At 51.3% G+C, this 24,853-nt stretch overlaps 1 protein-coding gene across 1 annotated transcript; it reads right to left on the bottom strand.

The window, feature by feature from the left end:
• Window positions 1-1,572: 1,572 nt before the first annotated feature.
• EMILIN3 (elastin microfibril interfacer 3) lies at window positions 1,573-24,853 on the bottom strand. The gene is made up of 4 exons (XM_075901317.2): window positions 24,110-24,853; window positions 18,241-18,363; window positions 9,445-9,692; window positions 1,573-6,907 (listed from the first exon to the last, which is right to left on the bottom strand). The coding sequence occupies exons 1-4, from the start codon at window positions 24,301-24,303 to the stop codon at window positions 5,013-5,015; spliced, it is 2,460 nt and encodes an 819-aa protein (XP_075757432.2). The 5' UTR covers window positions 24,304-24,853; the 3' UTR covers window positions 1,573-5,012.

Raw genomic sequence — 24,853 nt, 5'->3', positions numbered from 1 at the left:
GAGGTTTCTATTCCATGAAACAAGCACAGGCTGGTCCCGGTTCCTTGCTGCTGCTCTTGGCCTGTGTGATGATACTAACCGGAGCAAGGGTCTGCTGGGACCTGCATCCACACCCTGCTTGATTTGCTTCCTAGGGATCCCACTTACCATCTATGACTGCATGTTTCTGGGGGAGGCTCTCTGGTGCTTCTACGCTGAAGCCTTCCAAGTACAAAGCTGATTTTTAACAGAGGGCAATTTGAGGCAGAAGTTGTGACTTGCTTCAGGCCAGCTCATGAGCTGTTGGCAGAGGCAAGAGCAGAACCCAGGAGTTCTGACCTGGGCCTGTTCTGCAGCCCTTCCAGAAATGTTCTGACTTGACATCCTGGGGCTGTGTCTACATTGGCACCCTTTTCCGGAAAAGGGTTGCTAATGAGACACTTTGGAATTGCAAATGCTGCAGGGGCTTTAAATATCCCCCGGGGCATTTGCATGAACATGGCTGCCACTTTTTTCCAGCTCGGGGTTTTGCTGGAGAAAAGCACCAAAGTGCCTCATTGGCACCCTTTTCCAGAAAAGGGATGCTAATGTAGACACAGCCTGCTTGTGGGAAAATGGAAACTGTAACATGAAAAGTGCACTGGAGCAAAGTGGGGCTTTCTTCACCCCCTTTCTGTGTGGGGCTAAGCTGGGCTTGTCTCTCTCTTCAATGGTTTCTGTTCAGTGCTCCTGTCACAGAGCAAGAGGGGCAGGAACTCCAACAGGGTGGTGGAGCATGTTTTATGGGGGAGGGGGTGTTGAACACCAGCTAAGGAAGCTGTAGAGAAGTGGTTCCCCAAACTCCAGCTCTCAGCTGGGACTGGGGACTATGGACGAGGTAAAGAGGCTGATAGCTAGGACCCCAGGCCTAGGGAGGCTGGGGGCATGGCTGCCGGAAGTACTATAGCATGTCTCTGCCACTTGGTCCTGTGCCTATGGTTCTAGGTGCCTGTATCTAATCCATATGGCAGGAGCTTTAACTCCAAATGGATTTCAACTCCTATATTGGCTCTCTTCGCTCTCCCAGTCAGCTATAGGGATGCTTATGTTGTCTGCAGCTTTCCCCTGCATTGCAGCCCGTGCTCCATGGCAGAGCGTGATGGCAGCTGGGCACAAAAGGGTTCACTGGTGTCGGTTTAGACCTCACTGCAGCCTCTGCTCTCATTTAAAAACAACCCAAGGCAGGCTCTTGTGAGCCTTGTGGTCCCCAGAGAGCAGCTGTGGCATCAGACCTCTGCTCTAAAGCCAGACTTTGCACAAAGGCTCCCTGCCCATCCTCGTATGCAGACTTTCCAAAGCACTCAGCACTCTCCAAAATCTGGTCATAATTTAGTGTCACAAGGGAGACCTGGCTGGAGCTGTTTGGACGTCTGTCCTCTAGGAGCGCCCCGTCCAATTCCTGAGCTGCATCCACTTACTTATGAAATAAAGAGAAAGAGCTGCATGCCAAGTGCTGTGCGCACAAGCACATTCAGCATGTATCGAGTGCTACTGCATTTCCACTACCAGGGCCTGAACAAGGCTGCAACCCTGCCCTCCCTCCACCTCGCTTTCACCCCTCACAGGCCTTGGTCTGGAAAATCTCTCTTGTGTGTGTCAACCTTGGCTGCCTCTCTCAGGAAGCCAAGCTCTGAGCACTCGGCACTTTCTGTTAATTCCACGGCAGTCGGCTGATACCAGAAACCTCGGCATGAAGTTTAATTTTTTTTTTTGTTCTCAGTACAAACTGCCCTTAACATCTGATCAACTGTACAAAGTTTTTTTCAAAACAATTCCAAATGGCCTCTGAAGTCGGTTTCAGCACTGCCCCCACAACCACCCCCACAATATTGAGTGAAGGCATGCTCCCAATTCCTTCTTCGAAAGCAGCAACTGCCCATTTAAAACCCCACCTGATTTAGCTTTTAAATGTGAGTGTCTTGGAGCAGACATACAAACGGTCAGCACATTCAAGTGAGGGGTGAGAGAGGAGGTCACACATAGCACCATTTCTGAAAGAGCAACCTTTCTCTCCCCTCCCCCCCAACCAATCATCCTGCACAGGTGTGTTCGAACAGCCTACATTCCTCTGCGTGCCAGGGAGCTCCCCATTTTAAAATCACACGGGCTAGAGAGAAACCACATTTCCAGCTCTCCAGTTTATCTTCCTCTTAACTGCTCACTTAGGGGTCCCTACTTGAAGCGACTATGAAGCTGGCTTTGGCCACAGAACACTTGCCCCTGCTGCAGAGGGCTCTCTGGAGGCAAGAAGCAGTGCAGTTAAGTGCCTCAGCCCAAAGAAGTGAAGTGTAGCCCCAGGTTGCAAGAGGGGTTTTCTGGGGTGTCAAGGAGATGGTCTAGCTTTGCTCTAGGGCAGCGTTTCTTACACTTTTTAAGAGCGGGGAACACCAAACAATTTTTTTAATGAGGAACATGAAGGATTTTTTGTTGAGCAAAAAAAAAAGTCACCTTCTCCTTTAAGGATGGCCATTTTGAATTCTGTTGTTCTCCGTGGCACACCAGTGTGCTGTGGAACACAGTGTAAGAAACGCTGTTCTAGGGCCTCTCTCCCACCCCGGGGAGAGACATCTTACCTGTGCTTAGAGCTGTCCTTGCTGTGTCCACACCTTATCTCATGCAGCCTGGAAAGCCCAGCCTCTAAAGGGTGGAGAAGCTAGGGCTTTGTGCTGGAGAGCATGTCAGATGGTCTCAGTGGGCAGCCTTGATGTGTGCTCCTACCCTGCCTCCACCACTGAGCTCTGTAGCAGTGTTCCCTGTAAGCCAGCTGCTTCGGCAGTCACCCAGCAGCGATCCAGGTACCACCCAGCTTGTTAGCAGAGTGTCCACAGCTACCCAAAGCTGGTAGCATGTTTCTCCTGGTGGTGCATATCTGCACTTCCCTTGGTGCACACAACAAAATTTATTCTGCCCAGAGGTGGACAGCATGCTGCATCCCCAGCTCTTCAGCTTAAAAGGGAAATGCTTTCCCCTCCCAGGCTGGGGCTTTCATAAAAGCTGTATTACATGAGGATGTTTCCATGTGCTCTCTGGGGCAAGCATTTACCACGTGCTTAATGGGGAAATGGTGCAAAGGCAAGCTTTCTTCAGAGCCCTGTTTCCCCCTGGACTTGTGCTCTGGTGTGATGGGCCACGGGAGAAATGTGGTACTAGAAGGAAGCGGATGAGACTAACTGACTGAAAATGAGTGGAAGCACGGGGGAGAAAAGAGGAGGGAGTGGGCAGGGCTGCCACGGCAGCAGGTGCAGAGAACTGAAGCAGACCATGCTGAAGTGCCAATGTATCGGAAATAGAGACTCCATTTCCTTTTCGTGGTGACTAAGTCCAACTTAGCCAAGCAGCCCTGGCCATGTCTGTGTGGACTCCAATGGGGGTGCTGGGTTGTGTCCTCTCTGTCACTGCTGTCTGAGCCAAGGGCGCGTCTGCTCATTCCAGCCAGGCCGTCAGTCCCACCTGAAACCAGAGTTGAACCTTTCCCTTGTTTCTTGGGCTACAGCCTGTGGCAGAGGAACTCCTGTTCTTAGAACCAGAATAAAATTGTCTTATGTCACACACATGCCAGTGACATGAAATGGCCCAGACCTAGGAGCAGAGACCCCGTCACTTCCTGGTTCCACAGTAGGGTGAATCCGCATTGCTAAACTCACCAGAACTACTCCAAGCTCTCAGACACTGCACTGGGCTCCTTTGTGCCTCATCGGACCCAGCTGCAATGCTGAGATCGCCCAAAGGGGGCTGCTGATTTGAGTTTCCCTTGATTTCCCTCCTCTGTCCCACACTAGGAAGAGTTCCTCTTTCAAAGGCGCTGTAAGAGACTTGCCCTGCTTTGCCTCCTGCCTCTGTCCCTTTTTAGGGAAGTCACATAGCCAAGGAGGGCTTCAGGGGCCCTATGGTGTGTGAAGTGGATGTGATCCCGGTTGCCTGCTGCTGTCTGTGTGATGAGGGGGTAGTGGACACAAACACGCCTTGCCCTGTGTAGCCTGGGAACAGATAAATCCTACTCCTCTAAACCTACATCTGCGGCATCTTGGGCAGTAAAGCCACCTGCATCAATCCACTCCCCTGTTATTGCTTAAATCACTCCCCAGGACTGTGGCGTAATGCCCAGACGCTTCATCTTCCAAGACCTAGGTTCCAACATGATGTAGGCAACAAGCAAAGGGTTGGGTTCAATTTGTTTGGCCTGCAAACACACAGGCACCCTCAGAACCTTCAGTTCAGGCTTGGTATGGTCCTAAAATGGTCTCCCCTCAAAATGCCATGCTAAAAAGAGTCCAACCGGGCATGTTGTATGATCCATAGCACAACAGGCAGGGTGGAGGAAGCTGACAGAGGACATTGCAATCAGGAGTAGGGAGGAGGAAGAAGGCTGTGAACAGACATGTCTTAATACATATCCCCCTATGCTAACTGTCAAAAGGAGTGTGGGGGGAAGCGGGTGTGTGTGTAGGACAAGTGGGAAATGTGAATAGAATGGAAACCCTGTCAAAGAGGGGTACATGCTAGAAGGCTTTCCCTGTTAAAATCCAAATGTCCCCTGATGGGCCTTGTGATGGGGGGTACTTGATTGTCTCTTTGCCCCCGTGGGGAAGTTGCACGTGACCCTTTAGGAACAGAGTTCGTCCATTCCCGACTTACAAATACAGAGCTTTATTCCTTGAGAATCACTCCATCCACCAAGAGGATTCTGCCTTGAGCTTGGTCCTGAATGGTCATTCCTGGGTCATAGCGACGTAGTACCGCCCAGCTGCAGCCAGGCACCTCGCTGCTACGTGTCTAGAAGGAAGTCATTTCCAGTCCAGTCCAATAATGGCGAAGGGACAACTTGGGCTGTAGGATTTCACTTTTTCTCAGGCAAAAACAAGTGAAAACACAGAGCTGGGAGAAGGGATAGCAGCTTTTCATTTACATTAAAAAACCCCAATGTCACAGTAGAGTCTGTGTGATATAAGTTAATTCTGTTCTTCAAGGATAAAGACAGGTGGGTTTCAGTATAGCTAATGCTGCTTCCTTTCTGAGGCACCTTCCAAGTGGGAGACCTGTTCGGCCAGCTCCATCACTTTGGCCTGGCAGTCCAGCAGGTTGTCCTTCAGCACAGTTATTTCCTGAGAGTGGGCAGCCACGGTCCCATTCATGTGGTCCATGTAGCCCCACAGGCTGCCCGTGTGCTTTTCCAGCTCATCCCGGATGAGGTCCAGGCTCCCGGTCACAGCCCCAAGCCTGCCGCACATGTTTTCCACCTGGGCCACCCGGCCGTCAAACTGGGCGACCTCCTTCTGCAGGTCCTGGGCGGCACTCTTGCAGTGGCCAAGGTCATTCATGATCCTGGCTTTGAGTCTCTCCAGGTCGCCCTTCAGGTTGAGGACGCGCCTGCCACTGAAGATGAGCTGTGAGCCTTGGTCGCTCACCTTCTCCTGAAGGGAGTGGACCTCGTCCTCTATCTTGCGCTCATGCTCATCCAGCGAAGAGTTGACGTGCAGCATGGTGTTGGAGTACTGGGAGACGGAGTCCTGGAGCCCCGTCAGGGACTTGCTCACCGTGTTTAGGTTGATCTTGAGAAGGGTGATCTCACCTTGTAGAGAGCTGGCTGCCTCCTCCTCGATGCGCCGCTGGATATCCAGGATGGTGGCGTTCAGCTTGCGCAGGAGGTCGTTGTTACTATCCATTCTGAGCAGCAGGTCCTGGTTCTTGCTCTGGCAGTCTTCTATTTCTGTCCGGAAAGTCTCCACGTCTTTGGAAGCAGACGTGCAGCCCAGTAAGCAGGTGCTCTCCAGGGTGATGAGCCGGCTCTGCAGCCCCTCCAGCCTCTCATCTGTCTGCTTCCTCATATTGGCAAGCTCCCCTTCTAGGAAGGGCATCACGGCGCCATCCACACCTGCTGGGGCACTGACGTTGTTCAGCTCGCCTACAATGGTCATGAACCTGTCCTCCAAGGTCCTCATTTTGTCCTCAAACAAGGTCCTTACGCCATCCAGCTCTGACCCCACCATGCCCATCATGCTATCCTCCAAACTGGAGCAGCAGCTGCCAGTCTCTCTCTCTGTGGCATTGAACCTTGACTCCAGGTCCTCCAAGCGCCCTTCAATGAGGCTCCCTAGCGTGATGGTGGAGAACTCACCATTGAGCTGCGAGTGCAGGTTCTTCTGGGAGTCCGAGATGCTGTGCAGGCCCTTCTCCAGGATGTCCATGCGCTCGGTGAGGTAGTTCAGGTTGCTGCAGCAGCTCTCCACCACTGTCAACCCTTGGATCTGGGTCTCCAGCTGAGAGATCTCCTTCTTGATTTCCAGTTCCTTGCCATCCAGGGTCTGCTGTAGCCGCAAGTTGGCCGCTTTCTCCTCCTCGCACTGCTGCTGCACCTCCTTAATCCTGAAGTCGCAGCTACTCTGGATTTTCACCAGCTTCTTCTCGAAGCCGTCCAGAAGCTCTGCTCGCAGGTTGCTCAGCCGGGTGTCGACGTACTCCTCCAACATGTCAATGGAGGTGAGGGGTGATGGCCTAGCTGATTCCAGCAGGTGCTTGATCTGCCCATCATGGTCCAGGACCCGGCCATGCACCTCGTCCAGCAAATCTGTCTTGGTCTTCAGCACGTCGCTCACCTCGGTCACCTTGGCCAGGATCTCGCCCATGGGTGGGTAGGTGGCGATGTCTGCTTTGTCAGCCACATCCACAATCCCATCAGGAATGACCCCAAAACCCACCGTGGAGTCGGGCACGCTTGGGCTGTTCATCAGGGACCCGATCATCTTGTTGGTGTCCTCCTGGATGGCCAGACGCAGGCGGTCCCCCAGCCCGCTCACCATGTTGTGCAGGCTGTCGTAGGACTGCGAGAGGCGCCTGACCTCCTCTTCCAGATGGTCCAGCCTGTCTCCAAAGAGGCCAGGCATCTTTCTGCCTACATCAGAGAAGAAACAGAGGAGAATGGAACTGCTCTGTCTCACTTCCGACTTCCCCCTGCCCTGTTGCTTGCAATCAGCCTCCAGATATTCAGAGGGTTAGCATGGTAAGCAGCCTTCCCGGGTATGTCTGCATTGCAACTGAAAACCTGTGGCTGGCCTGGGCTAAAGGGCTGCTTCATTGCAGTGTAAATGTTCCAGCTCTGGCTGCAGTTCACCTGGCAGAGCCCCAGAGACAATCTGCAATAGCTACCTGCAGTGAGGCAGCCCCTTAGCCTGAGCCCTAGGAGCCTGAGTCAGCTGGCCTGGGGCAGCCCTGGGTTTTTAATTGCTTGGCAGACATGCTGTGTCCTTATGTGTCTATACAGCGGCAGGCCATCACTGCAAGAGGAGGGGTAGTGAATAACTGAGTCTCTTCTTTTCTGCTCCCTTCGTGTATTAGTGACTGTGATTCTCTGGGCTGGAACTCATGTCTCCTTGTAATGCCTGGCTCCAGCAGGTATAATCCTTGCTCCGGGCTGATAGTGAATCGAGTTGTGAGGGATGGGTTCGGTCTCCAGTGGGAGTGTGTCTGATGCATCTGGCTATAGGCTGAGCAGTGGGTAGCAGGAAAGGGCTCCTCTGTGGCTTGAGTTGGATGAGGCTGCAAAGCCAAGTGGTCCTGTCTCCCTCCGCCCCCTCCTTCCCCGCCTCACGCAGCACTAGAGCGCTGCCTCCTTCCTCTGCCCCCTCGTTCTCCGCAGGGCAAACTGGCTGTCCGAGGTACATAAATACTTGTACCCGCCACTCCGCAGGGCTCCTGCTGCCCTGAGCTGCATTCTCAGCCTCTGCTATTCTAGGTCCTGGGAGCACTTTCAGTGCCACCTGCCCACTCAAGTGGGCAGCCAGCCTCTATGGGACGTCTGTACATACACATGCTCCAGATAGGCATGTTCTGCAGCAGCCTTATGCAAAATCAGTTGCCGTCTCCTGTTAATGTCTGTGGGCTTTGACTCAGGCCCTAACTGGATAGTTCTCCTAGTGTTCCCTACAAGGTAAAGCACAACCAAGCCTGGCTGCTCAAAACCCAAATCCCCACCTTCCTCTTGGCCTCTTTGCCCATCCTCCCCTTCCTCCGTCCCTGGAGGGTGGGAGGCATTGTTGAGCTCATGCTTACCTCCCTGTGCAGCTTGGTCAGTAATGACCTCTCCTCTCCCCACCCACAAGCACATGTTTAGAACCCAGGCAAGCCCCCGGTAATGGGAAAATCAGAGTTGCAGTGGTGTAGGTGGGAGCAGCCTTGGAAAAGCAGAGCTGTGTCAAAGCAGGGGAGCATCTGTCCAGGCCCAGCCCCCAAGAGGTGACGTCCTGACATTTGCATCCCACCCCTGTAGCGCTCTACCTGCCCTGCAGAGAATTTCCTGCCTGGAGGGTGACTTCCACTGTGCCTCTGTAAGAAAGACACTTCCTTTGTGCAAGATGGAAGGAATTTTTGCAAAGGGCCGGGACTGAAAGACCCCTTCAAGCGTTCCCACTGCCCCTTCTGCGCAGGCAGCTTGTAGCCACTCAGTTGCAGATGCTAGCTCAGCCGGAACAGGCTGCTGGAACCTGTTGAATTAGCATCTATCAATTTGTCCCTAAAGCCCAACTTACCTTATACACATTGGCTACGTCTACACTGGCATGATTTTCCGGAAATGCTTTTAACGGAAAAGTTTTCCGTTAAAAGCATTTTCGGAAAAATCGCGGCTAGATTGGCAGGACGCTTTTCCGCAAAAGCACTTTTTGTGGAAAAGCATCCGTGGCCCATCTAGATGCAGTTTTCTGCAAAAAAAGCCCCGATTGCCATTTTCGCGATCGGGGCTTTTTTGCGGAAAACAGTCCTGTGCTGTTTACACTGGCCCTTTTGCACAAATGATTTGCGCAAGAGGGCTTTTGCCCGAACGGAAGCAGCACAGTATTTCCGCAAGAACACTGACGATCTTACATGAGATCGTCAGTGTTCTTGCGGAAATTCAAGCGGCCAGTGTAGACAGCTGGCAAGTTTTTCCGCAAAATCTGAAGATTTTGCGGAAAAACTTGCCAGTCTAGACACAGCCATTTACTAGTGAATTTTACAGTGCCTCTGACTTTGCCTCCAATGGACCATGCTGCAGTGAGTGTGTGAAACCCAAGAGCCCAGAGCCAACCAACACTGTGCACAGGTGCTGGTGAAAGCTGTTTTAATAGCCCAGGCGAGGGAGGTCCTCTGAGCCTGGGGCCAGTACGGCTCAAGCAACTGCAGTCATGTAAGTTTCCTCACATTGCCCTGCTATTATGGCTCAAACCGGAGCTGCAGGTAATCTTCCTTATGGGTCTACACTACAAAATTAAGTCAACCCGTTACCAAAGTCATGTCGATGGACAGTCACCTCAGAGATTGAAGCCTCTGTCCTTGCAGGCTCTGCTGAGAGTGCTAACAATATGGCCGACGGTGTCATTGGTTTCTATGAAACCATAACCCGTGTGTGGGAAATCAAAGGCAAGGCAGCTCCCCAGGGAGGGTTCCATCACTCACCATAATGGTTCTTCTTTGGACTTGGAAATGGTTCGGGGTGGATTTGGGGATGAGGAGGAACTCTGGGGCCTGGAAACATCTTGTGGCCAGGAGGAATCTTAGGGCTGGGTCTCTGAGGTAACAGGCCTGGTTGATCGGTGGGGCTGTCATGGCACCCTTCTCCCATGAGTCCTGGGCAGCACCTCCATGCCAGCTCAGTCACAGTCTTGTAGCCAATCTTGTATTTGGGCCTGAAGAAGGTGCGGTACCTTTTTGGAGATGAGGAAGGAAAGGAGAGCAGAGTTACAGGCCAAAATCTAGAGCTCAAGCACTTTGTTACAGAGGGAGTAGCCTGAATCAGCCACTAGTCTTGTCTTTTGAAAGCCTTGTTGAAAGCCACGCTCATCCCGGCATGTTAGGGACGATAAATAATAACGATTATTGACGTTTCTCTTCCCAGCCCACACACTGTCACGTGGGTGGATGATGCTGTATTTGTCTACAGGCCCCATGCACTGTGCAAATAGAGTAAGAGACAGCTCTCCCCTGTCCCTCTCCATGAGCTTGCAATCAGATGGACAAGAAATGGATGGAGAGAACGGGTGGCACGTGCAAAGGATGGCATATGCACCTTTCTTTTTCTTTGCTGTGACTCTCACTTTGAAAATAAAAAGCCCATAGCAAGGGCAGTTACAAGGGGGCTTCATTTTGCTAGAGGCAGCACAAATACACACTAAGTGACAGCCTCTGTAATAAAGAAAAAAAACCCTCAAAGGAGTTGGTGGAAATGACTCAATGTTACAGAATTTAAAACAAAAACTTTCCCCCAAAGTTTGTTTAACATTTCCATAGAATTGCACGGGGGGTGGAGGGGAGGGTGATCTCTCCTGTGGAATGTTACAGGACTAGTCTGATACCGGTTAGAAAGGCTGTATGTTGGAGAACGCTTCTAGAATGGAACATCACCACCACCTGCTCTGTTTGTCCTAAAGTGCTGATATGTTTTAAGCAGTAGGGGGCAGCAGTGCACAGTCTCTGTATTTCCCCTCATGGGAAGCATGGTGGGTTGGGTGGATGTTGTTGCTATAACCCTGTGCCCCTAATTCACCCTGAAAACCCCTCACTAAGGGAGATGGAGTGAGCTTTATAACACTTCCTGACAGCAGATTTTACTGCCCACATTTTACAGAAGGAGAATGGGGGTTAAAAGACGCATCCTAGGGCCCCTTTACAATGGGGTAGAGCTAGTCCCAGAATGCGGACCTGGGATTTAACAACAAGGCCATCTGTCCACACCCTTTACCTTAATCCCACCTCAATACCCTCCCTCCACTCCGCTGCTGAGGTAATGTTGCTAATGTGAATTCAACAGCTATCCTTAGGACAGGGGTAAGCTACTCCCATCACCACCACTTCCTCCCTAGGCCTCATCCTTGTCTGAGTTCCTGTGACCTTGTATGAACTGGGAGTGTGGGAACCAATTGGGACAAAATGAAAATAGACCTGAATCTTGCTCCCAAAGGGTATGTCTACACGGCAGGGCTAAAGTCGAATTAAGCTACGCAACCTGAACTATGTCAATCATGTAGCTTAAGCCGAAATAGCTTAACTTGGCTTTTGGCACTGCCGACACAGCAGGAAGTCAAAGGAAAAACACTCTTCCTTCAGCTTCCCTTACTCCTCTTGAAATGAGGGTTACAGGAGTTGGTGTAAGAAGTCCTCCAGCTCACCATTATTTCAAAATAATGGCTTGCAGTGTAGACACGCTCTTTGTTAATTTGGAATAACTAACGTTATTCCGAAATAATGCTGCTGTGTGGACATACCCAAAGTGAGCTGAACCACTGTTAAAGCTGCTCTGAAAGTAGAATTGCTGCTCTTCAGGAAAGGCTAATATTTTGAAATTCTCTTTGGTCCAAATTGGCACAAAAAGTTGAAATTTGCCAGGGAATGAAAATTCTAATATATTTCATTTTGGAAACATTACAGTCATCTCAACAAAACATTTTGCTATGATTGAAACATAATTTACTATGTATTTTAGACCATTTGTCTATTTGATCAAAAATTCCTCCTAAAAGTTAAGAGCTAGGATCACCAAATTTGGTATACAGCTTCCTCTTGCAATAATTTAAAGCAATGTAAAGGTTTGGTTGTGCCAGGAAAATGGGATGTGCCTAGAATGGGATTGCTTCTCATAGAACCATACAGAAAAGAGACAGAATCGCCAAATCATGTACAGTCTTCAAAATGGACATAACTGAGTGAATATTGAAAGAGACTGAACCAAGACGAGCCAGAAAAATAGGATGAATTTGGAATAGGACTGCTGCTCAATAAACCTTACAGAAAAGAGAAATTTGGAGTACTGCTCTTTTTGGCACAGTTAAATCGATGTTTAAGATTTGAAAACTGGAAGACAGTTCTACTGGAAACCAAATTGGCTATAGTTCTTTTTAAAAAAAAAACATGGCAAATGATAAGAGTTTATAGGGATCAAGGAAAAAAGTACACTTGATGGATTGAGGAATTTCCCTTTAAAAATTACTAAAATTAATTTCATAAACATAACACTGTATTTTTGAAAAATACAATCATTCCCATATATTATGTGCATTTTCCTTTTATTTAAAGAATTAATTGAGTTAAGGACCAGAGCAACACTGGGTAAATCTGCTAGTATATTTCAATTATTTTCTTTTAAACTTAGTTGAAATCAGCATTCCTGTGAACCATCTCCGTTTTGCCGACACAGCATTTCCAAGTGGGAAACATTCAGCTCGTCCGTACCTTTATTAAGCTGGGCCCCTCAGCTTTCCACTCCACCTTGCAACAATTCTGCACGTGGGATGGGGAATGTGTTAACCATCTGTCAAGCACAAAGGGAGATGCCTTTGCCCACCGGGGAGCACTTTATGTTCCAACGTGTGCAAGGGCAGACATGCATTGGTACAAAGGATGCTGACAAGCATGTTGAGGTGAGGTGCAAAGCATGAACTGACATGGACAGCCATGGATGCACGGGCATCTCGCCTGCACCTCTGTCCCTATTCACTGGGGTGTGGGTGTGTAGGCTGCATACAGATAGATGGATACAGGCATTGATTCATATGTATGTGGCCAAGGACACACATGGAACCTTGCACCTTCCCCAAAGGGACAGCAACACAGAGCTACCATCACAGAGCCGCTCTGGTTCTACTGCTCTCCGTGTGCTTGGGAAAGGAGGGCTTGTTCTTGTTGGTGTGTTTTTTCCAGTGAGTCCCTGGCCACTGGGAAAGGTTTTGTTCAGCGGCTGGTTCCTCCAGCCTCCTTTTGGCCAACTGCCACAGACCGTCACGCTGCGCAGGAACCTGCCGTGAGCTGCTGTTTGTTCAATTGGAAACACCAGCGAGGGTCAGAAAGGGGGAGCAGGGGCTGGAAAAACCAGCTTGCTTTTTATTATTCCTCCCTGCAGAAGCCTCCAAGTTTCTATGGTATTTTTTATAGAGTGTTTAAATCTGCCCGGAAATATCATGGTGCACAGTAAAAGCTGCCGAGCTCAGCCCCTGTCAATAACAACATTGGCACCAGCCATTGCCTCTGCTCTCAGCAGATATTTGGGCTGCAGCCTGTTGCGCTTTTCACTTGGCAGAGGCAGAGGTTGTAAGTGGAAGGAGGGATGCGGCGGGTGAGGCGTCCGGCACACGAGACGCTCCCGTCCCCGCTGCACTGCCCCTCAGCCCCACTCGCAATAAGGAACGCACGGCCCTTCTGCAATTAAGAACCTGACCCCTCCCCACAAGCCCCTGAATGTCAGCAACAGGAAGTATTTATTGCAGCTGGATCAACAGAGCCTGGAAAAACTGCCTCTCTCTAGTGTGCAGCATTCCAAGCTGTGTAAAAAGTGCAGCTGGCCTAGGCAGCCCGTCAGCAAAAGCCATGGAGTTGAGCGTGTGTTTGAAGGGATGCGATGGGCCAGGGAATGTGAGCAGGGCAGTCAGTGGGGCTGGTTACCAACTGACTAGCTAGCAGATACGGTGTGCACTGCTGCCCCTACAGTGCAACTTTATGTCGCAGGTCCCGCACACGGACAAGCAAGACCCTCTTTAGCTCACATGGGGGGGGATGAGAGCTAGGTTCTAGCCCCGAGGTTGCAGTGGTGGTGTGAGTGTCATTGTGCAGCATGGTATCAACTTGGAGAGCCTAGAAGTTTTTAAATCCATGTCTGAGTAAGGTGAACTCCTGCCAACCCCAGATGCTTGAGAATGAATTTGGCTAATGATGGATGTACATAAAGAGCAGGTTTTTATGTTTGTACTATTGCTTTCCACCAGAAGGCTTCTAAATGGTGTGTCATAGGCCCTATACTGCTATCAGCTAGTGGAGATTCTCCTCTAGCTAAAGTGGTCAGTACAGGCCTTTTGGGACCAGGGTGGTCTGAGTTCTCCCCTCCCCAATCTCACAGAAATCCCATGCAAGTTACAGAATGCAGCATAGTGGCAACTGTGAGAGTCCTAGTGGTTATGATATTTTTGAGGACGGGGGCAATGCAGGGATCTCCCTGCCTTTGCTGAAGTTCATTCATTCTCCTCCTATTGGATACTGTCAAAATCTCTCAGCCAAGAAGCACAGCAGAGGCTGAGAGTCCTGGCTCTTGGGATTTGCTCTTAACTCTGTTGCTGAGCTGCCAGTTGGGTTTCCTCAGGAGCTCAGCATGCGACATGCTGAGTTCAGAGAAAGACCTGGCTTATAGGCTTGATTTGTATTGGTGTAGAGCACTCATGGCTCCCACTGGCTTCAGTGTGAGATTGGGGGGCGGGGCTGCACCTCAATCAGACCCTTAACTTCCTTGGGGCAGCCATTAGTGAGAGAAGGGTGAGATCGCAGCCCTGCTTAGCTATCTCCCAGGATAGTGAGGACAAATTAATGTCCATACAAGTCCTTAGCTCCTTGGATGCAAATGTTAGAGAAGCAGAGAGGAAAGAGTCCAGCCCTAGGTTTGCTGAATAGCAGGGTTTTTTCATTGGATCATTACTAGATGGCTGGGAGTTTACAAAAACTTTCCTGGTACAGGAAACTGGCAGATTCCCGTTGCATGGCCTACACCTTCTTCCCCTCTGCATTTGAATGATGGATGTGGGCAGATCTAAATTTTTCAGTCAAATTGGATTATTGACAAGGTGAAAATGTTCACCAAAATTGTCTCTTTCCTACAGAAATGTTGGACTTTTCATAAAAAAAAAACAACAAAAACTAGACAAAAAGCCAACAATTATCTCCTGACAACTCAAATATTCTGTTCCAGTATCGCTGCAGAGTTGTAGTTCAGCTGCTACATGTCCCCATTCTTCTGTAGGAAGTTCCCCAACCAGACTACAACTCCCAGGATTCATGATGTCCAGGGAGTCCCATGATGCACTACCTTCTCTTCACCTTGGTGTATCATGGGAGATGTAGACCAATGAAAGAGCCCAGCTCATAGAAGAGAATGGGAGCGGGAGACACCATGGCAGACATTCCAAATTGAAATGCTTCAGCAAATTTTCATGACAATTTTTGGCAAAACCAAAATTAATGTAATTTGTATTGGAATTTTCTGCTGAGCCACTCCCTTCAATCTCTAGTCAGTTCTCCCCCAGCCGTTACAGTGTGGTTGTTTAGACTCTTTGCTAGATGAATTTAGGCAGCTTCCTTTGGAAGGGGAAACTTAGTAGGCCACCTCTACAAAGCATGTGAGTTCCCCCAGTCTTGATACCGTGGATAGAGCTGTGTTGGACTGCCTTACTCCACAGTGGGACAGAGGCTTAGTTTCGTTCCTGTTGCAGTCTGCTGGGATGGGGCTACTGGAAGAGGATCTGAGAGAAGCATTAGTGAGAAGTACCACAGACCACCACACTACAATTGGGTCTTTTCCATTCCTCTTCTGTGTGAGAGGGAGATGGGAAGAGAGGGCAGGTCGGGTGGGAGATATGCTGGTGTGGGAGGAGGCGTGTCTCTCCAAACTGCTGGGCATGATTTTTCCAGAAATGCTTTTAACAGAAAAGTTTTCCATTAAAAGCATTTTCGGAACAGAGTGTCTAGATTGGCATGCGTCCATGCCAATCTAGATGCGCTTTTCCACAAAAAAGCCCCCATTGCCATTTTCGCGATCGGGGCTTTTTTGCGGAAAACAAATCAGAGCTGTCTACACTGGCCCTTTTGCGCAAAAGCTTTGTGCAAAAGGGATTTTTGCCCGAACGGGAGCAGAATAGTATTTCCGCAAGAAGCAGTGATTTCTTACAGTAGGAAGTCAGTGCTTTTGCGGAAATTCAAGCGGCCAGTGTAGACAACTGGCAAGTTTTTCCTGAAAATGGCTAATTTTCCGGAAAAACTGGCCAGTCTAGACACAGCCCTGGTGTTGGGCAGGACTGGAGGCTGCTCTTCTGCTCCCTAACTGGGACAGAGACTTTGAGTGACCCCTCCCACACAAACTCCTGCTCCTTATGTCCCCAGTAGGAGCAGCTTGCTGGTAGGCCTGGCACATCAGGGCCCCACTCCTTTCTCTCTCCAGGAGGAGCAGTGTGCTTGGTTTAAATGGCACCCCCCCCCCCAAAAAAAGAGAAAAAATGAAGAGCTTGTGCCTTGGGAATAGTCTCTGCTCTTCAAAGCAGACGGTGGGGGCATGAGAAAGGGTTCTAGTCCTAAGCACTGTAATGGCTGGGCAAGAAAAAGAAAACCCATGGGTCACCTTTGTCTTGCCCCATGAGTCTGGCTGGCCCAAGGACCCAGTGGCAAGTGCAGAAGGCTGGGTGCTGGGTCAAGGAGACATGAGTCATAGTGCAGGGAGTTCTAGGATTGCACTCCCTCAGGCTGCTTAAGGAGCAGAAGTCATGGGCTCCAGACAGAGCTCTGGCTAGTGCAATGCACCTGGGTCAAAAAGGTGGAGGTCTGTGCTATCCTTTCCTCTTCCTTGGGTCACTCAGAGACAGCTGTAGGGAATGAGACCAGAGAGCCTCAGCTGATGGCATCAACACCTAGTGATGAGCTCAGGAGCTTGGGAGATAGATGGAGCCATCTAGCAGCAGCCCAGTATTCTGCCTCTTCCAGTGACCAACAGCAGCTGCCTTCCCCAAACCTTGTGCTGGAGATGGGGTACAACTCCCATCCCCAAACCTTGTGCTGGAGAGTTATGCCATGACCTCCTACAAGGGCATGTTTCTTCCTACTCCAGGCAGGTCATGATTGGTGTATGGCCCAAAGCATGAAGGTTTGTATCCCTTCTATTTTAACTTATCTAATGCAACTGTGATTGATGTTACTATCCATATAAATGACTAATCCTATTCTGAGTCCTGCTAGGTTCCTGACTTGAGTGGTGTCTTGTGGCAAGGAGTTCCACAGATCTGACATGCATTGCAGGGAAGAGTATGCCCTTTGATTGCTTTTAAATATGTTGCCTTTTGGTTTTGCTAGCTGTTCTCTATGCTGTAAGATAGCCAACAGGATGTTCTTGGGGAAAGGCAGGATGAACTGGTGGTTGGCATGCTGGCCTGGACTCCGAAAGCCTGGGCTTTTGGCTGCTGTCCTTACACAAGGCATGCCCCTTCTTTGCCCTTCAGTTTCCTCTTTTGTAAAATGAAACTAATGATACTGATCTCCCCTGTAAAGTGTTTTGAGACCTATGGATGAAAAGTGCATCATACAGGTTGGTTATGATGATTTATGATCATCTGTGTGTTACAAGAAGGAGGAAGAAAATTGTTCTCCTTGACCTCTGAGGATAGAACAAGAAGCAATGGGCTTAAATTGTAGCAAGGGAGGTTTAGGTTGGACATTAGGAAAAACTTCCTGTCAGGGAGGTTAAGCACTGGAATAAATTGCCTAGGGAGGTTATAGAATCTCTATCTCTGGAGATATTTAAGAGCAGGTTAGACAGACATCTATCAGGGATGATCCAGATGGTGCTTGGTTCTGCTGTGAGGGCAGGGGACTGGACTTGATGACCGCTTGAGGTCCCTTTCAGTTCTAGTATTCTATGCTTCTAGGATTCTGTCTCATTTAGTAATCTGTGTACCTCTAACATGACTGCCCAGTTCTCTCTCTAACCCATCCCCGTCCTTCCCATCTCTCCTAATTCAGAAGTGCCTTAGCTCTGTCCGCCTGTCTCTGAACCACCTTCTGCTGCCACTGTATATTTTGGACCAGGCTGGCCAGAAGTGAACACTGTCTACAGGGTTCTGTTCATGACTTCACTAATGTGAGGCACTGTGTGATCCTGGGCACCTTGCTTCACCTCCCTATATTGCTGTTTCCGACCCGTCTAATGCAAGAGTGCTGAAACTCAAATGGAAAGTCATTGCTTGGAAATCCCTGGGGAGAAGGAGCCCCATCCAGCATGCCATCCACAGGTCCTCTTTTTCTGATCCAATTTCCACTGCCCCCACATTCCAGAGAAACAAACCCAATGCCCACTCATCTTTAGTGTCTGCTGGAAGCCAGATAACTTCATCCATGCAGGCTGCATGTGGCCTAGCCCTGGGGCCAATGTTCCCTCTAATCTCTTCTTTCCACTCATGTGTGGAATGAATTTTTATGTGCACTGAGATGTGTGGATGTGCACCACCAATAGAAACACAAAACCTAGCTGTGGGCACTCTGTTAATCAGCTGGGCCACATGTGAATTTCTCCTGAGTGGCCTCACAAGTGCCCAGCTCACAGGCCACACTGCCTGGGACTGTGGCATGAAAGCAGTGCGCTCGCATTTCCATACATGCTGCACTAGGGCAAGCATTGAGTGTGAACAGCCTTGGGATCCCAGCATGCCACACACATGGTTATGTCCAACATGTACTCACAGGACTTTCCCTGGGCACTTGGGCCCCCAGCTGCACTTGTGATACTCTGCCTTCACGTAGCTCTCCACCCCGTCCTGCAGGGTGCACGTCACATTTCTCTGCACCACGTAGGCACAGTAGCTCCTGCGGAGGAAACAAAGCAGAGCACATTCAAAGCCCCGTCTGGAAACAGCAGCCAGGAATCCCCCAATAGGGAAGGAGAATGGGGCATTGCTACCAAAGCCCATTTCCAAGGGAGAGACTCAAAAAACCCTCCAGTCCAGAGTTTACCTGCAACTGTCTGACATTTGCTATGAAGATTTCTGCTGGGGTTAGGCTGCTAGAGGGCTCCATCCACCTGGTCATTCACTTGGAATAATGAATTAGCTAACACCACTGACCTGGAGAAGTCACAGCAAGAGAGCTCAGAGTGGAGGGGACCCCTTACTACCCACACCCAGTTGGGTGCCAGGGTCCGAAGAAGGAACGGGCATAGCTGAACATTGCCTGGATTACGTGTTGTGCTCGGCCTCAGCATTTGCTAACCTGAAGCATCCTGGTGACCACTCTAGTTAATATCACACCACACATGCCTGGGGATGGAGGGCCTTGCCTCGTGGGCACCAGGCCATGTGTAAATCGCTGGGGCTACAAGCAGGAGCTGCACTGTAAAAGTAGTGATGGACACATTGGGTCCCAGGAACTCCTTCAGCACACGCCCTGAGTCTTGCCAGCAAGGAACCTCCCTCCGAGCTTTACTGATCACTGTTTCCCTGCAGGGAGGGTTCATCTGTTTGGTAGGAGACTATCCATGGGCAGAACTCTCCCTGAGTCTCTGGGAGCTCCACCTGCCCAGGGCTGGCAGGGTTGGGCTGTGGATGTTCATTTCCGTGTACCTGGATGTCTTGGCTCAGGCTTTCTTGGGATCCGCAAGGCTTTCTAGTTGTCTGGGTCAGCAAGACCACAAGGGTGCTCGCTTGCCTTGAATTTTGGTGCTGCTGCTTCCCTTCCTGGCTGTGACTTGGCAGTGAGAACAGGCAAACAAGTCAAACACTTTCAAAGGTGTTAGAAGCCCCAGGGTTAGGTGGGCTCTCATTAAATCAGGCCTTGTTCTCCTATGCCTGATGCACTGTGCACATAATCTTCTCGGCTGTGTCTAGACTGGCCAGTTTTTCTGGAAAATCAGCTGCTTTTCCGGAAAAACTTGCCGGCTGTCTACACTGGCCGGTTGAATTTCCGCAAAAGCACTGACTTCCTACTGTAAGAAATCAGTGCTTTTTGCGGAAATACTATGCTGCTCCCATTCAGGCAAAAGTCCCTTTTGCGCAAAACTTTTGTGCAAAAGGGCCAGTGTAGACAGCTCAGATTTGTTTTGTGCAAAAAAGTCCAGATGGTGAAAATGGCGATCAGGGCTTTTTTGCACAAAAGCACATCTAGATTGGCCACGGACGCTTTTCCGCAAAAAGTGCTTTTGCGGAAAAGCGTCTGTGCCAATCTAGACGCTCTTTTCCAAAAATGCTTTTAACAGAAAACTTTTCCATTAAAATCATTTCTGGAAAATCATGCCAGTCTAGACGTAGCCCTCATGTGGGACCCTCACAGCCATGCCTAGGGCTTTACCCTGTGCTTGAAATAATGACAAGAAATCCATTCCTCCTAGCTCTTCACCCACATGTTCCAGGCTGCAACTTAAGTGCTGTCCCAGACAAACATAAGGAAGTATGATAGCTGATATATCTACATTGCAGTAGGGTCTGAGGTCTCAGTGCCAGCATTTTCCACAAGATGGGCATGAACACCTCCATGTATCTCTTGTCCGGATCAACAGGATGCAGTGAAATTTCTGCCCTTTTCCAGCAAAGCTTGAGAAACCTGGGACTGGCTCTTTTGGCTCTGAGCTCAGCAGCTTTGCAGAAGCTCAGTTCTGCCTCCTTCGAATGTTGGCTCTCTAGGGTTGGCGTCCTGGGCTGCATGACAGATCTGAGCTGTCTGCTTCCCCATGCATTGGCTCTTTCCTTCTCCTAACTCCCAGGAGAGGATCCCAGAGCACAGGACTATCCCTGGCTGTGGCATTTCCCAACACTTTGTGTCTAGGTGCCTGAAGCAAGGGCTCCGTCTGTGGGCTAAACCACTCAGTGTTGGAGGTGAGTCCCACAGTTCCTCTTCTGGCAGCTAGTGTCCACTCCAGAATAAGCACAGCGCTCAGGTTCCCCTGATCCTGGGTCCAGCATTGCTCTGCAACTTTGCCTGGAGATGTAGCCAGGACTGAACCATGTTCTCCACGGCTCTGCAAATGTCCAGTGCTTTTGCATGGCTTAAGAACGTGATTCAGCCATAGTTCATTCCACTTACATTACCAGACTGACTCGCCTCTTAGCATTTCTGGGTGACAACTATATGTCAGGCAGATATTTCACCATGGTAGCTCCTATGGTGGAGGTAGGGTCTTAGAACATCTCAAGTGGGTTATGCTTGGTTCCATGTCCAGTGAAGATCGTACCACAGGCTGGGGTGGGAGGCAAGGACCATCCACCTGCCTTATACAAATTCAGTAATGGGCTGAATGGGCAGCTTGCTCCATTGGAGTGGAGCATGGTTACTGATGATAGTAAAAAGAGGACACTTCCTGTGCAGCTCTTGCTAGGAGCTTTCTTTAAAATGGGCGATTGAAAAGGCAGGGCCCTCTGGCTGGAGGCACAACGCCTTCTCTGAGCAAGCTGCTGGGTGAATCAAATGGTACTCCAGTTGCTTCCACTTTGGATGCCCAATTGGGCAATTCTGCTTTGACATGTTCTTTCTTCATTGTGGGAACGTGCTGCCAAGTAACAGAGCCGCTTTGATTAACGTGCAGACTTGAATCAAGCATAGAGGAATATGGGAGGCAAGAGAGCTAGAGCGGAATGGAGCAGCAAAGACGACTCCATTAGAGTGGGTGCCGGAGAGAGGGATTGAGGTCAGCCAAGGCAGGCACCCTGGGAAGGGCACAGATGTGGTGCTAGGACAGATGGACTCTGCTGAGGCAACTCTAGCAAAATACTGGGTTGCGGGAGAAGCAGATGGGGAGGTGCTGAGAAGTTCAGAATGCAGGGCCGAGATAGCAGAGCAGTGCACACGAGAGGGATTAAGGACACAGGGATGGAGCAGATGGCATGGCGGGGGAAAAGAGGGTGCAAGGACAAAGCCGAAGGCTGAGATGCATACAGTGGGTCAATGGGATAAAGCAGATGGGGATCAGTGAGTTCATGGGTTGGGACAGTGAGGCAAACAGCTCTTCAAATGGGAAATGGTTTCAGTTGCATGTGAGGTGTTTGAGGGTCTCGACCGCATTCTGAAGACACCACATTATTCAGGCCTGCTTCGGAGAGAAGGGCTAACCCCGCAGGGGCTGAGCCCGTGTCTGGAAGGGCAGGGGGAAGCCGGTCAGCACTGGTACAGAGGTTAGGGAGGGATGTGTAGTCTCCTCAGCCCTGTTTGCACTGTGCCAGCCTACAACTTGTCTTATCAGGACCTTGTTTTCATGACCATGACACTCATCCCAAAGTATAGAGACCAGGTATCTGGATTATGCCCGGCACAGGCCATTCTCTCAGCTCCCTAGAAAATGAAGGGAGGAGACAATCCAGCTCTTCCATGGAATGGCCTGAAGGAAGCTGAGTTTCATGGATTCATGAGCCAGAAGGCACAGCCTAGCTCCTGAAGACAGATGAGCTGGAGTGTGGGGGTGGGGGGAATGGGAAGTAAGGGAAATACTTCCTGGATGGGTTGTATTTTCTAACAGAGCACCTACCCCTAATCCCTGCAAGACAAGCTTTGCTTGGTGATAGTTGCTTTGCCCACCCAACTCTCTGTAGAACTTGTCATGAGTGATGTACCATAAATATTTGGGTGTAAATACCCACGCTGCAGCATTAAATGGAGTTCTTGCTGGTCATGCGCTGTATGTAGCTGGTGACTTTTCAGAATGAACTTTGTACCTGGGCTAACATACAGGGCCATCCTTACCCATATACAGCACCTGAAACTGTGGGGCACCACTAGGTCTTAATGTCCATCCATCCGCCTCTTCCTGGTCTGGGGCTCTGTTTTCTGCAGGGGAATCTAGTTAACTTCCAAGTGACAAGCCTGCCAGAGCTATTAGCAGAACACTGAACCTGAGAGAGAGAGCCATTCAAAATGGAAATGAAACCACTTCACCAGCGTTTGCCTACCCCAGGTGTGTACCGTCCCTTTCTGAATTTCCCGTTAGTCAACAGAACCAGAGTTTAAAATTTGCTCTACAAATATTTCATGAGTGTGTTGCTGAAGACCATAAAATCGCATCTCTAAAGCATCGTCCTCCGGGCGTGGGGAATGAGGCAGCAGCTTCATAGCACTGCTAGGCCCCACCAGTGCTAGGGGCGCCCTGCTAACCTGAGCCCGGCCCCAGGCGTACAGCCCCTCTCCCAACCTGGGCACTCTCGTGTCATTTCAACATGAGCTGTAACCACTTCGCGGCCGGGCGGCGGAGAGCGCAGCAGCCCGAGTGTCCCTGGCGCTGACAGCCCCGAGGCAGAGGTGAGGGACGGGCGCCCGAGCGAAGGAAGCCGGGGGGAGGTGGGGGACCGGCGCCCGCAGACACGCGGCAACTCCCTCCCCCGCCAGGCAGTCAGCGCTGGCAGCCCCCGATCGCACAGAGCTGGGCGGGCTCCGGAGCCCGGTCCCTGCAGCCACCTGTGGCCAGCGGCTCTCGAGCGCCCGCCCGAGCGGCTCAGCCAGTGTGAGCGGGGCGGGGACCCCGGCTGCGCGGAGCGCTCGTCTGCGGGGTCGCTCTCTGCGGCCGGGCTGCTCCGTCCGGTTCCTGCGGCTCAGCGGCTCTGGCCGCACAAGCCCCCCTGGAGCAAACAGACGGGGGGGGGGGAGAGTTTTGTGCGCGGGAGTGTGTATCTGTGTGTGTGCGCGCGCGTGTCTCTGTGTGCATGTGTGTGTCTGTGCATGTGTGTGTGTGCGCTCGCGCGCGTGTCTCTGTGTGCGCTTGTGAGTCTCTGCTTGTCTCTGTCGGTGTGTGTACGTGTGTGTGTGTGAGAGAGTCTGTGTGTGTACGCGTGAGTGTGCCTGTGTCTCTGTCGGTGTGTGTACGTGTGTGTGTGAGAGAGTGTGTGTGTACGCGTGAGTGTGCCTGTGTCTCTGTCGGTGTGTGTACGTGTGTGTGTGAGAGAGAGTCTGTGTGTGTACGCGTGAGTGTGTCTGTGTCTCTGTCGGTGTGTGTACGTGTGTGTGTGAGAGAGAGAGTCTGTGTGTGTACGCGTGAGTGTGCCTGTGTCTCTGTCGGTGTGTGTACGTGTGTGTGTGAGAGAGAGAGTCTGTGTGTGTACGCGTGAGTGTGCCTGTGTCTCTGTCGGTGTGTGTACGTGTGTGTGTAAGAGAGTCTGTGTGTATGCGTGAGTGTGTCTGTGTGTCTCTGTCGGTGTGTGTCTGTGTGTGTACGCGTGAGTGTGTCTCTGTGCCTCTGTCGGTGTGTGTCTGTATGTGTACGCGTGTGTGTGTGTGTGTCTCTGTGTATGCGTGAGAGTGTTAGTCTGTGTGTGTGTGTGCGTGGGGGGGGGGGGTTGTTTCCACTCTGAATCCCGTTCTCCTCCCCACCCCGCCCCGCTGTCCTGCCGGACGGAGCACGGCGCACCGCAGCCGGCCGGAGACACCCAGAGTCCGTCCGCCGCAGCCCGGCTTTGAGGACCGGCGCGTTCGATCCAGCCCCGTTTCCACCGGCAGTTCGGAGCCTTCGCTTCCATCCCCCCACCCCGCCCGCACCCCTTCCCCGCCTGCAGCCGGCCCGCCTGGGAGCCAGCGGCGGATTCCCCCTGCAGGCGAGACCGAGCCGAAAAGAAAGCGCGGAGCCCGGGCTGGATTCGCTTACTTGTGCTTTCCCGTGGGCTTCCCGGGGCTGAGCTGCGGGCTAGATCCGGAGGTATACAGGCTGTAGCGGTTGCTGTAGGAGACGGGGGCCGGGGCGTGGTAATAGGTCCCTTTGGCATCCGTCAGGGAGCCCAGCGCCCCCAGGCAGAGGTAGGAGACAACCCAGACGAGAGATTCTCCACGTGTCCTGCTCATGTTCCTTCTGCCCAGCCCAGGGGACCTTCCTCCTGCTCGCGGCTGAGGACCACAGGCGGCTCTGCTGCTGGGCTTGGAAACGCACAGGATCCGGCAGCGGGTTTGCTTGAAGGCTGGTTAAACTCCCCAGTGAAGGACGGAGGGGGGGGGGGGGAGGGAGAGGAAATCCTACAGACGGGGGGAGGGCGGCAAAGGGGAAGGAGAGCGCCCCTGACCCGCTGCCCGCTGGAGAGGCGGAGGCCGCTGCTGCTGTCCGCTCCACGGCGCCTGGCTCGCTTTTGTACCCTACTTGCAGTTCCCCTGCCGCTGTCTCCTCACCAGCCCCAGCTCCACGAGGACAGGGGGAAAGGCGGGCCATCTCCCTGGATTAGCATAATATCCCATCCATCTCCTCCTCCTGGCTTTTGGGAAGCTCCCCCTGCCAGAGAGGGAGCGAGCCCCGCTGGGCAATATCGCACAGGAGAGAGCAGCGAGGAGGGGGAGAGAGATGCAGGAGGTGGGCAGAGGGACCGGAGAAAAGGAGACAAAAGAAGGGAAGGGAGTCCGGGGA

The sequence above is a fragment of the Pelodiscus sinensis genome, chromosome 17 (assembly GCF_052426305.1).
Source record: "Pelodiscus sinensis isolate ZL-2025 chromosome 17, ASM5242630v1, whole genome shotgun sequence".
In the NCBI taxonomy this organism is placed as follows: Eukaryota; Metazoa; Chordata; order Testudines; family Trionychidae; genus Pelodiscus; species Pelodiscus sinensis.
The sequence above is the reverse complement of the archived record's forward strand: the minus strand, read 5'-3'. Positions and strand labels throughout refer to the sequence as shown.